Below are 12,623 nucleotides of genomic sequence, written 5' to 3' on the forward strand. Positions count from 1 at the left end.
TCCCAGCTTGGGCCACTGTCTGTGTGCAGTCTGCATGTTCTCCCTGTGTCTGCGTGGGTTTCCTCTGGGTGCTCCGGTTTCCTTCCACAGTCCGAAAGACGTACTGGTTAGGTGCATTGACCCAAACAGGCACTGGAATGTGGCAACTACAGTGTTAATGTAAGCCTTAATTGTGACTTATAAATAAAACTTTAACTTTAAATATTGGCCAAGGCACAGCAGAAAACTGCCTTCCTCTTCTTCTAGGAGCGGCATGGTGGCTAGCACTGCTGCCTCACAGTGCCAGGGACCTGGGTTCGATTCTCGGCTTGGTTCACTGTCTGTGCAAGGTCTGTACGTTCTCGTCATGTCTGTGTGGGTTTGCTCCCACAGTCCAAAGATGTGCAGGTTAAGTGAATTGGCTATGCTAAATTTTCCCTCAGTGTACCTGAACAGGCGCCGGAGTGTGGCGACTAGGGGATTTTCACAGTAACTTAATTGCAGTGCTTATGTAAGCCTACTTGTGACTAATAAATAAACTTTACTTTTTTCTGAATATTGCAAAGGGATTTTTTGCATCGACTGGAGAGGGCAGATGGGGCCTCTGTTCAAAAACCTAATTTGATGGCCCAAGGGTGGTCCAACCAGTAGTGCAGCACTTCCTCAGTGTCAGCCTAAATTTAGTTCTCAAGTCTATGGAATGGAAGTTGAGCCTTCTGACTCATAAGTGAAAGTGCTATTATCTACCCAAGGCTAAGGTTCAAACATCTGCTTTTTAATAAACTTTGGCTGTAAGATTTGAGTTAAAATGGTTGTGGAAAGATACAAGGAGGTATGGGTGACTTTGGGCATACAGTCCCCAAGTTACCCGAGGTTTTCCTTATGTCATGTTTCAGTGTTGTAGATTGATATGTAATTAATCAATCCCATTGTCCTGACACTACCGCTGGTGAAAGTTGGCCCGTCACCAGACACCAGTGAAAGCTGGCCTGTCACCAGTGAAAACTGGCAGTCACCAGACACCGGTGAAAGCTGGCCTGTCACCAGACAGCGATGAAGGCTGGCCCGTCACCAGACACCGGTGAAGGCTGGCCCGTCACCAGACACCGGTGAAGGTTGGCCCGTCACCAGACACCGGTGAAGGCTGGCCCATCACCAGACACCGGTGAAGGCTGGCCCGTCACCAGACACCGGTGAAGGCTGGCCCGTCACCAGACACCGGTGAAGGCTGGCCTGTCACCAGACACCAGTGAAAGCTGGCCTGTCACCAGACACCGGTGAAAGCTGGCCCGTCACCAGACACCCGTGAAAGCTGGCCCGTCACCAGACACCCGTGAAAGCTGGCCCGTCACCAGACACCAGTGAAAGCTGGCCCGTCACCAGATGCCAGTGAAAGCTGGCCCGTCACCAGACGCCAGTGAAAGCTGGCCCGTCACCAGACGTCAGTGAAAGCTGACCTGCCACTGGACACCGGTAAAAGCTGGCCCGCCAACTGCCTCTGGTGAAAGCTGGTCATCACCAGCCTCCGCTGAAAGCTAGCTTGCCGCTGGACACCAGTAAAAACTGGCCCATTCCTGGCTAGGTGAAAGCTGGTTATCACCAGTGAAAGCTGCTGCAATGCCAGGCGCCGGTGCCCTGCGGTACAGCAGCAGCTGGCACTGAAGGGGAATGTCAGGCTGAGGCTCAGTGAGGATCCCAGGGGGTGGGGCAGGGCTGCACCCTGGCAGCGAGGGGGCAGCTCTGGGCTGAGGCAGAGCGGCGCTCACACACTCCGGCTCCGCAGGCAGGCCGGGCCCCGGCATGAGGCTCACACTCGGCACTCAGTAATGGAGTCGGAACCACATCAGGTGAAGAGGCCGCGGCTGGAGGCCCGGGAGAGGCCGGGGTTGGAGGCCGAGTCCCGGGAGAGGCCGGGGATCGAGGCCCTGGCCCGGGAGAGGCCTGGAATCGAGACCCAGGCCCGGGAGAGTGTGGGGTCGGAGGCCGAGGCCCGGGAGAGTCCGGGGTCGGAGGCTGAGGCGGAGGCGGAGGCCCGGGACCGCCAGGACGGCGCCTATTTCCACTCGTACTCGGACGTGTCAATCCACGAGGAGATGATCGCGGACTCGGCGCGGACCGGCTGTTACCGGCGGGCCCTGCAGCAAGGTTGCGGCGGCAGGGAGGCGGCTAGGCCGGGCCCGCAGCCTGGGCCTGGAGTTGGCTTGCTGCGGGGCCGCACGGTGCTGGATGTGGGCGCGGGCACGGGGATCCTCAGCATCTTCTGCGCGCAGGCGGGAGCGGCGCGCGTGTACGCGTCGGAGGCGAGCGTGGTGATGGCCGAGCGCGCGCGGGAGGTAGTCGAGGCCAATGGGCTGAGCGGCCGCATCCAGGTGTTGAGGGGCCGGGTGGAGGAGGCCAGGCTGCCCGAGAGGGTGGACGCCATCGTCAGTGAGTGGATGGGCTACGGTCTGATGTATGAGTCGATGCTCCGCAGCGTGCTCCATGCCCGCGACCGCTGGCTCAAACCAGGCGGCTTGATCTTCCCCTGCCAAGCCCAACTCTTCATCGCCCCGGTCAGCGACCCGGCCCTGCAGGAACGCCTGTCTTTCTGGGCCGGGGTTAAGGAGCAGCACGGAGTGGACATGTCCTGCATGGCTGCCTTCGCCCGCCGCTGCCTCATGAACGACGAGATGGCAGTGGGCGCCCTGCATGGCGAGGACGTCCTGGGCCGGCCCTCCACCTTCGCCACCATCAACCTCTACACGGTCACTGAGCAGCAGCTTGGACGGTTGGGCGGCTTCTTCACCACCTCCTCGTTCGGCATCGCCACCATGCATGCCTTCGCCATCTGGTTTTCTGTCATCTTCCCCACTTCTGCCCGCTCAGGCAGTGCCAATGACAAGCATGCAACCACTTCCAATGCCGATGGCCATCAAGTTTCCAGGCCTAATAACGATGGTCAGTGTGAAGCCGGTACCAACAATGATGGTCGTCATGCATCCACTGCCTTTTCTTCCTGTGTAGCCAGTGATTACACTGTCAATGCCACTGCCGGCAGCCACTTTGCAGTCACAGCTAATGGTGACAACCTCCAAGCATTTAACCCTTGTGCTGATGACCATGTGGCATTTGATGCTCATGCTGATGAACTCGAGCCAGTCGTCTTGTCTACTTCACCGTTTGCAGAGGAAACACATTGGAAACAGTCCTTGCTTTATCTGGACGAACCTGTCCAAATATTCCAGGACACTGTGATAAAAGGAAAAATAACTCTCACTCCAGCAGAAGATAACCCGCGACATCTCCGAGTGTCCTTGATTTATGAGATTGGAGATAGCGGGAAGCAAACAAAAATATTCAAAATGGGAGAGGATTTCTCTTCTTTTGAATGAAACAACTTTATTTATTGGTGCCTGACACATGTGAATTCTTCAGTGCCTGAACACTTCTACTGGACACATTTTCACCAGTTGGTTTCTAAACTGACTGCACTGACTCAGTCGTCCCATGAAGGACTCATCGTGAGAAAACTGCCTTAACTCAACAAACCCATCCAGACAGCTAAAGGAAAGGATAACCAAGTCAGAAAGAAAGCTCAGAATTATGAGGTATCATTGACTTGCTGGATTGGGGATTCTGGAACAAAAACAAAATAATTCAAAATGAAGGAAGGATTCCTGCTTTTGAATGAGTTGCCGTTCATGTTTGTGTATTTTTGTTCATTTGTTTTGGTTTGTCACTCCAGTGTATCTCATATTGTGACCTGTGTGAATTCTCATGCTAGTTTCCATTTTGCTTTTCACTGTAAATTGCTAGTTGCTTCAATCCCAAAAATGTGCTCACACAGAGTAAATTGACTCTTGGTTGAGACAGAATCTGGTGACATCCGTTTAGACCGAGAGATAACTAATCTAAATTCCTGGTGAGTGCTGTTTTAGCCGACCAATGTCACAGTGTTGCCCCCGGTATCTTTGTGAAGGAGAAAGTTAGCCATGTTTTATATGAATAAAGGAAAGACAGGTCACTGTTTTTGAAGATGCTGCATCATTTGTGACACCAGGTTTTTACTTGAAGCATCAACCCCTATTTTCAAATGCGAACTGACTTTGTCTATTTGCAGTTTCTTTACTTGTTCATTACATAAAGACCACTGTGTCATTCTAGCCTTGCCTGCAATTGGTTTGGATAAAAATCCATAGATTTTCAGTTTGATTACCGTTTTAAGCTTCTCGTAACTAATAATCCTTCTTTACGCTTTTTTGACCTAGCTTCCAAACAGCATATCAAAAGTAATATAAAATAATATAAAACCTCTCCACTGCGTGTGCTGTGAATGTGCTATGACGGCAGAGATTTGTGAATTGAGGTCTAAACCATCAATTGTAATGCTGTTAGAGTCAACTTACCATATTTGGAAGTATGTGTAATTGTTGATGTATGAAACAGGTCAAAGCAGTATGTGACACTGCTAGTGTTTTGCATTGTACCAAATTTGATCATAATTTGTATTTTGTTTAATTCTTTGAATGAACACATACTATTTATTTATGAAACATAAGTTGCTGTTTATTTTTCTTCATGGGTTTTTGCTTAATTGTGTCTGCGTATTTATATGATATATCATATAGAAGGTCCGAAGCACTATTTAAAGACAGGCAAGAATTTTTTACATCCCACTAGTGTTCTTCCTTAAACCAATAATATCAAAAACAAAATTATTTGATTACCTCATTTTCTGTGTATGGGAACTGCCATACATAAATTGGCTGTTTGTCTAAGTAACAGTGGCTCACTTTATTCCTCAAGCGGCGATATTGGTTCAATGGTAGCTCCCTTGCCTCTATGGAGAGAGAGTTGTCAGTTTAAGCACCATTCCAGAGTGTTAAGAACATAATTTAGGCGGATCCTTCAGGCCATTATTCCTTAAAAAGCATCACTAAACACAGATCATTCAGGGATTTATCTCTACGTTGTTTGCGGGAGCTTGCTCTGTAAATTATCCACTGCATTTGTTTACATTACAACACTGATTATGCTTCAAAAGTACTTCATTCTGGCTGTAAAACATTTTGAACTGCATATAGTTCTGGTCTCCACATTACAGGGAATATGTGAGTGCACTACGGAGGGTGCAGAGATTGATGAGGATGTTGCCAGAACTGGAAAATATTTGCAATGAGGAACAACGGGGTAGGCCGGGGCTGTTTTCCTTCGAACAGAGGAGGCTGAAGGGTGACTTAATTGAGGTGTATAAAATGATGTACAAAATTCAGGGGGCATAGGTTTAAAGTAATTAGTAAGATTAGGGAGGAGATGAGGAAACATTTTTTTGCCTCGAGTGTGTTAGGGAGCTGGAACTCACTACCGGAAGAGGTGATAGAGACAGAAATTCCCACCACATTGAAAAAGTTCTTGAATGTTGACTTGAAAGGTTGTAGCCTAGTGAGATATGGTGGGATTAGACTGGGCAGCTTTTCGTCAACTAGCACAGACACAAGGGACCGAATGGCATCCTGTATTATCAATTTTATATGATGTCAATCTTTAAGAATAGGTTAGATGGGTGGTTATGGGAATGGGTAATAAAAGGATATGGGAAGATGGTGTTAAAACTACTGTTCATGTGAAAGATGAACACTGGTATAGATTGATTGGGCCAAACTGTATAAAATGCTCTCTTTCGTTCTTATTATTGTATCCTTGCATAGATTAACATTTCACTGTGCTGCCTGCAACAGTGGGAAGTTCTCTGTAACTGAATCACCAATACCAGTACCAAATTAGAATCAGGAAAGGAGGTGGTTAGCACTTCCAAGTAACAGACCACAAACTAGAAACAAGTTTAAAAAAAACAATTTGCATCTGTCATACCTTTTACAACCCCAAGACATTCCACTGCGCCTTACGCGAAGCATTTTGAAGTACATTGTAGAAAATGCGGCAGTCAATATGTGCACAGTAACATCTCAAACAGTAATAAGATCTGCCTCAGTGGTGTCTGTGACATATGACATAGAGAAGGAAACGAGAGAGTGCAGTCATAGCTAGGGTGTAGAGAAAGATCAACTTTATGCGAGGTAGGTCCATTCAAAAGTCTGATGGCAGCAGGGAAGAAGCTGTTCTTGAGTCAGTTGGTACGCGACCTCAGACTTTTATATCCTGACCCTTCAGCTGGTGCAGTAGGATATTTGACGTCCACCTGTGATGGCAGATGTCTTCTCAGTTTAACATCACATCTAAAGACAGCACCTTTGACAGTGCAGCACTCTCTCAGTACTGCACTGAAGTCCCAGCCTAGATTATGGACTCAGGTTTGTGGAGTCGGCCTTGAACCACAATCTTCTGACTCAGAGTGAGAATGCTACCCTATGACATGTTGTTTGATTAAAAACATCATGTTCTTCACATAAATATAAAGCAGAAGTCTGAAGAGATGAGTGTTACAAAACCCAGTGGTGACCAGTAACTTAGAAAAGAAATTTGACCTTTCAATTAATTGCTGAAAGGATGATACATCAAGATTTAGGATGTTTACTGTAACAGACTAAATGCACTGGTGACTAAACACTACTTTTGTCGGCAACTTATACTTTAAACTACAAAACGGAAGTTTTAACACAACTGAAAAGACCCACTAATAAATATATGTTCCATTAATTAGACATCCAATTCTCCCAGAATCATTCCAAAATGATTCTGAACTCCTGAGGGTTTATTTCTATTCTTTTCCTTTTTCTGCCTGGTAACTTCTCAGCCCAGAAGTGTCCTTCACAGTGAGAATATTACTGGAGATCCTCCCATTAATGCTAGGTGAATCTTCTGGCTTCCTTTTAATGCCTCATGAATTTGGCCTTTTCAATCTGAGCCTAAGCTTCCTACCACATTCTAGCACACAGAGTCCAACTAGAGCTGTTCACTCTGTCCCAGACACTGATTAACAATGTCTCTGAGTTTTCAGGGATATCTTAGAAATCCTTCACCTCCTTGAGCCCACTACCATTGGCAACATAAATTACATGAGCTTTGTATGCAGGTAGAAATGTTCATTAGTTGTCCTTAAGAGCTCTCTTGAAACTAAATGGAGGCATGGTGACAGGGTGGATGTGGAGAGGATGTTTCCTCTTGTCGGAGAACCTAGAACTAGGGGTCACTGTTTAAATATAGTACAAGTAAGAAGGGGTGGCGTAGTGGTTAGCTTGATGTGGTGTAGTGCCCCTCAAGCCCCTGGCACCAGACTAGCTACAGAAACAGACAACAGTCTGACCTATGCACTGACAGGTGCGGAAAGGTTGCGAGAGATATATGCAAGAAGGTTTTATTGGAGAAATTAATGGGATTGAAAGTTGATAAGTCCCTGGGACCTGATATTATGCATCTTAAGAGTGTCGAAAGAGGTTGTTATAGAGATGATAGAGATAATTTCTTCTCGAAATCAGACAACGTTTTGACCTCAACTACGTTCTGTGGTAGTGAATTTCACACATTCACCACCCTCGGGGTGAAGAAATGTCTCCTCACCTCAGTTCTTTAAGGTTTACCTCTTAATCCTCAAATTATGACCCCTAGTTCTGAACTCTCCTATGATGGCAGACGTCTTCTCAGTTTAATATCACATCTGCAAGACAGCACCTTTGACAGTGCAGCACTCTCTCAGTACTGCACTGGAGTCCCAGCCTAGATTATGGACTCAGGTTTGTGGAGTCGGCCTTGAACCACAATCTTCTGACTCAGAGTGAGAATGCTACTCTATGACATGTTGTTTGACTAAAAACATCATGTTCTTCACATAAATATAAAGCAGAAGTCTGAAGAGATGAGTGTTACAAACCCAGTGGAGACCAGTAACTTAGAAAAGAAATTTGACCTTTCAATTAATTGCTGAAAGGATGATACATCAAGATTTAGGATGTTTACTGTAACAGGCTAAACACACTGTTGACTAAACACTACTCTATAGATTCTGGAATGGTTCCTGAAGATTTGAAGGGAGCAAAACTGTTTAAGAAGGGAGGGAGAGAGAAAACAGGGAACTACAGACCTGTGAGCCTCACATCTGGGGTAGGAAAAATGCTAGTATCTATTAGAAAGGATGTGATAAATAGATACTTGGACAATTATGATCTGATTGGACATAGCATGGATGTATGAATGGGAAATCAATTTTTTGAGGATGATACCAACAAAATTGAGAAAGGAGAGTTGATGGACATAGTATACTTGGATTTTCAGAAGGCTTTTGATAAAGTCCCCCATAGGAGATTAATTGGCAAAATAAAAATACATGGGATAGGAGGCAATAAGGATTGGTTAACAGAAAACATAGGGTAGGACTAAATGGGACATTCTTTCATTGGCAGGCTATGGCTAGTGGGGTACCATAAGGATCAGTACTTGGGCCCGGCTGTTCACAATATATATCAATGATTTGGATGTAGGGACCAAATGTAATATTTCCAAGTTTGCTGATGACACAAAGCTCAGCGGGAATCTGTGTTGTTAGGAAGATGTATAGCGGCTGCAAGAGGATTTGGACAGACTTAGTGAGTGGGCAAGAACATGGCAGGTAGAATAAAATGTGAGGTAATCCACTTTGGTAGAAGGAACAGATGTGCAGAGTATTTCTTAAATGGTAAGAAATTAGAAAGTGTAGATGTACGAAGGGACCTCGGGGCTCTTGTTCATAAGTCACTGAAAGTTAATCTGCAGGTGCAACAAGCTATTAAGAATGTTAGCCTTATCACAAGAGGTATTAAGCACAGGAGTAGTGAGGTCTCGCTTCAATTGTATAAGAGTTTGGTTAGACTGCACTTGGAATACTGTGTGTAGTTTTGGTCCCCATACCTCAGAAAGGATATTATTGACATAGAAGAAATGCAACAAAGATTTACGTCACTTGTTCTGGGGATGCAGGACTGTTTTAGGAAGAAAGATTAGGGAAACTGGGGCTGCATTCTCTAGAGTTTCGAAGAATGAGGTGATAACAATGAAACCTACAAAATACTGAAAGGAATAGACAGGTAGATGCAGGGAAAATCCCTTGGTTGGGGAGTCTAGAACTCGGGGGAGGGGGCAATTTCATACTAAAGGGATGCCACTTAAGACTGAGACTGAAGAGAAATTTTCTTTACACAGAGGGTTGTGAATCTTTGGAATTCTCCATCCCAGAGGGCCGTGGAAGCTCAGTCATTGAGTATGTTTAAGGTAGAGATCAATAGATAGTAGGTGTAAAAGACATTGAAGTGTCTGATCAGCTATGATCCTACTTAATGATAGAGCATGCTCGATGGGCTGAATGGCTTACTCCTAATCCTATGTTCCTAAAAATAAGAGGCCACTCATTTAAGACAAAGATGAGGAAAATTTATTCCTCTCAGAGGGTCGAGTGTTTTTGGAATTCTCTTCCTCAAAAGGCCGTGAAAGATTGGCCTATTCCTGCTCCTAATTCGTAGGTAAAGTACAACTGTTTACAACCTAAACTGCTTACAATTCTAAACTTATAAAATTCTAACAGGGTTAGACAGGGTAGATTCAGAAAAAATGTTCCCAATGGTGGGAGATTCCAGAACTAGGGGTCATAGTTTGAGGATAAGGGGTAAACCTTTTAGAACTGAGGTGGGGAGACATTTCTTCACCCAGAGGGTGGTGAATGTCTGAAATTCACTACCACAGAATGTAGTGAGGTCAAAACGTTGTCTGATTTCAAGAAGAAATTAGATATAGCTCTTGGGGTTAATGGGATCAAGAGATATGAGGGGAAGGGGGATCAGGATATTGAATTCGATGATCAGCCATGATCAAAATGAATTGCAGAGCAGGCTCGAAGGGCCAAATGGCCGACTTCTGCTTCTAATTTCTCTTTCTAATCTGACATTCTCATTGCTTTTTGGAGACTCACGGTTATCCACTGTTGCACAAAGTCTACTGTCATCGTTTCCAAGCATAAACACATTGCATCTACTTCCCAGTAAAACAATCTCTAACAATCTGAGCACCTTCGCTTGTTGTCAGGCAGATGTCAGAACAGGTCACATGACCCCCCCTTTATTTTGCCTTAAAGACATAGTCCCGAAACATCATCTTATAAACCTCATAATTGTAACATAAGAGAGTGAATAATATTCAAAATAGTTCTGCACTAAAATCCCCACTGAGGTACATACTTTGAGGATGTATTTTCCCCATAGATACTCAATTCTCCAACAACCGCCTCTCCTATTTAATCATCACTAAGTGATGTTGATGGTGACGCCAAAAGCTGAGGCCAGGCTGATTGTCCACTGCCTAACTGAATGAGAGAATGCCGCAGTGGAAAAACTCAGCTTGAGGCTGTAATTTGTTTTTAAAATGCATGGAAACATTGTAAATAAGTTTTTGTGAGAAATTTTAACTAATTATCAATTCATTTTGACAATATTTCTAGACCTGTTATTCATCAGCTTCAAAAAAACCAAAAGTCCTGCTGGAGCGAGGGGCATGCTTGAAAGGCTGGAGGAAGAGCAAGTCAAAGGAGAGAAAAGATCTCAGCATATTCCAAAACATTTTGGGTGTAATTGCATTGGAAGCAGTTCAAAGTAGGTTCACTCGATTGATTCCTGGGATGAAGGGGTTCGCTTATGATGAAAGGTGGAGGCTGGGCCTCTATTCACTGGAGTTTAGAAAGGGAAGTGATCTTACTGAAACATGTAATATCCTTAGTGGTCTTGGAGTTTGGAAAAGTAAGAAGCGACTTGGTCGAAACCTTTAAGATCTTGAGCGGTATTGATAGGGTGGATATGGAGAGGATGTTTCCTCTTGTCAGAGAATCTAGAACAAGGAGTCACTTTAAAAATAAGGGGTCGCTCATTTAAGATGGAGATAAGGAGAATCTTTTTCCCTGAGGGTCATGAATGTTTGGAACTCTCTTCCTCAAAAGGCAGTGGAAGCAGAGTCTTTGAATATTTTTAAGGAAGAGCTGGAGAGAGTCTTGATTAACAAGGGGATGAAAGGTTATCAGGGGTAGGCAGGAATATGGAGTTGAGGTTACAATCAGATCAGCCATGATTCTATTGAATGGTGGTGCAGGCACGATGGGCCGAGTGGCCTACTTCTGCTCCCAATTTGTATGTTCAATATTTAGTGTGCAGCAAGATATGGAGGATATCCAAGTTTGGACTGACAGGTGGCAAGTAACATTTGCACCATACAAGTGACAAACAATGATCATCCTCAACAAATGAGAATTTAGCCATCGTCTCTTGACTTTCAATGGCATTTCCATTGCTAATTCCCCCACTATCAACATCTTGGGTTTTATCATTGACCAGAAACTGAATGGACCAGCCATTTAAATACTGTGGCTACAAGAGCAAAGAATCCTGTGGTGTGTAATTCGCCTCCTGACACTCCAATGCCTGTCCATTATCTAAAAAGCATAAGTCAGGAATGTGATGGAATACTCTCCACTTGCCTGGATGAGTGTAGCTCGAACATTCAAGAGGCTTGACAATATCCAGGACAAAGCAGCCTGCTTGATTGGCACCACATCTACAAACATTCAATCCCTCCACCACCGACGTTCAGAAGCAGCAGTGTGTACTATCTACAAGATGCACTGCAGAAATTCACCAAAGCTCCTTAGAAAGCACCTTCCAAACACCCAACCTTTACCATCAAGAAGGGCGGGCAGCAGCCACATGGAACACCACCACCTGGAGGTTCCCCTTCCAAGTCATCCTGACTTGGAAATATATCGCTGTACCTTCACTGTCATTGGGTTAAAATCATAGAATCCCTACAGTGCAGAAGCAGGCCATTCAGCCCATCGAGTCTGCACCAACTCTCTGATAGACCCTATCCCTGTCACCCCATGTATTTACCCTGCTAATCCCCCTAACCTACACACCTTGAACACTGAGGGGCAGTTTAGCATAGCCAATCCACCTAACCTGTACATCTTTGGACTGTGAGAGGAAACTGAGCACCCGGAGGAAACCCACGCAGATACAGGGAGAACGTGCAGACTCCAAACAGATAGTTTCCCAAAGGCAGAATTGAACCCAGGTCCCTGGGGCTGTGAGGCAGCAGCGCTAACCATTGTGCCACCATTATGTCCTAAAATCCTGGGATTCCCTCCCTAACAGCACTGTGGATGTACCTACACCACATGTACTGCAGCGGTTCAAGAAGGCAGCTCACAGCCACCTTCTCATGGGCAATTAGGGATAAGCAATAAATGTTGGCCGAGCCAGTGATGCCCATTATTGCCCATTTCTAATTGCCCTTGTGAATCTAACCCCAAAAGCTGTTGCTAGTACCATGGCTCAATTCAAGAGCCATGGCAAAACTGCTCCATGATCTTTAGGGATGCCTTCCCAGCTATCAGCTGGTGTAAATGTTATATACCTGTCTTGAGTAACTGAACAGCAATGCAGTTGGCTCTCAAGCTGGTCCATTCATCAGCTGAAGAGTAATTACAGTGTATAGTGATTCAGAGTTTATCCAATGAGCATCTACAGTTAGTTATTCACCATCTGTAAATGAATGTGCATAAGGGACACCAAAGTTACACCTCTGATGCCTGCTTGTAGTAACACAGGTTTCCAGAGCATATGTTTGCCAAGAGAGGCTTCAATATAGCTGACACTCGCTACAGACATATGCAGGGCAAATATGTTTTTATCTGCTGT

The 12,623-nt window shown here is 45.2% G+C and overlaps 1 protein-coding gene across 2 annotated transcripts; it reads left to right on the plus strand.

Moving 5' to 3' along the window:
- Positions 1-1,461: 1,461 nt before the first annotated feature.
- prmt6 (protein arginine methyltransferase 6) lies at positions 1,462-4,516 on the plus strand. 2 transcript variants are annotated; one of them, XM_078225177.1, is made up of 2 exons: positions 1,462-1,907; positions 1,938-4,516. In XM_078225177.1, the coding sequence occupies exons 1-2, from the start codon at positions 1,806-1,808 to the stop codon at positions 3,348-3,350; spliced, it is 1,515 nt and encodes a 504-aa protein (XP_078081303.1). In that variant the 5' UTR covers positions 1,462-1,805; the 3' UTR covers positions 3,351-4,516. The 2 variants fall into 2 exon arrangements, with proteins under 2 accessions (XP_078081303.1, XP_078081302.1); XM_078225176.1 differs by having other exon boundaries at positions 1,462-4,516.
- Positions 4,517-12,623: the final 8,107 nt, after the last annotated feature.

This window comes from Mustelus asterias, chromosome 12, assembly GCF_964213995.1.
Source record: "Mustelus asterias chromosome 12, sMusAst1.hap1.1, whole genome shotgun sequence".
Lineage (NCBI taxonomy): Eukaryota > Metazoa > Chordata > Chondrichthyes > Carcharhiniformes > Triakidae > Mustelus > Mustelus asterias.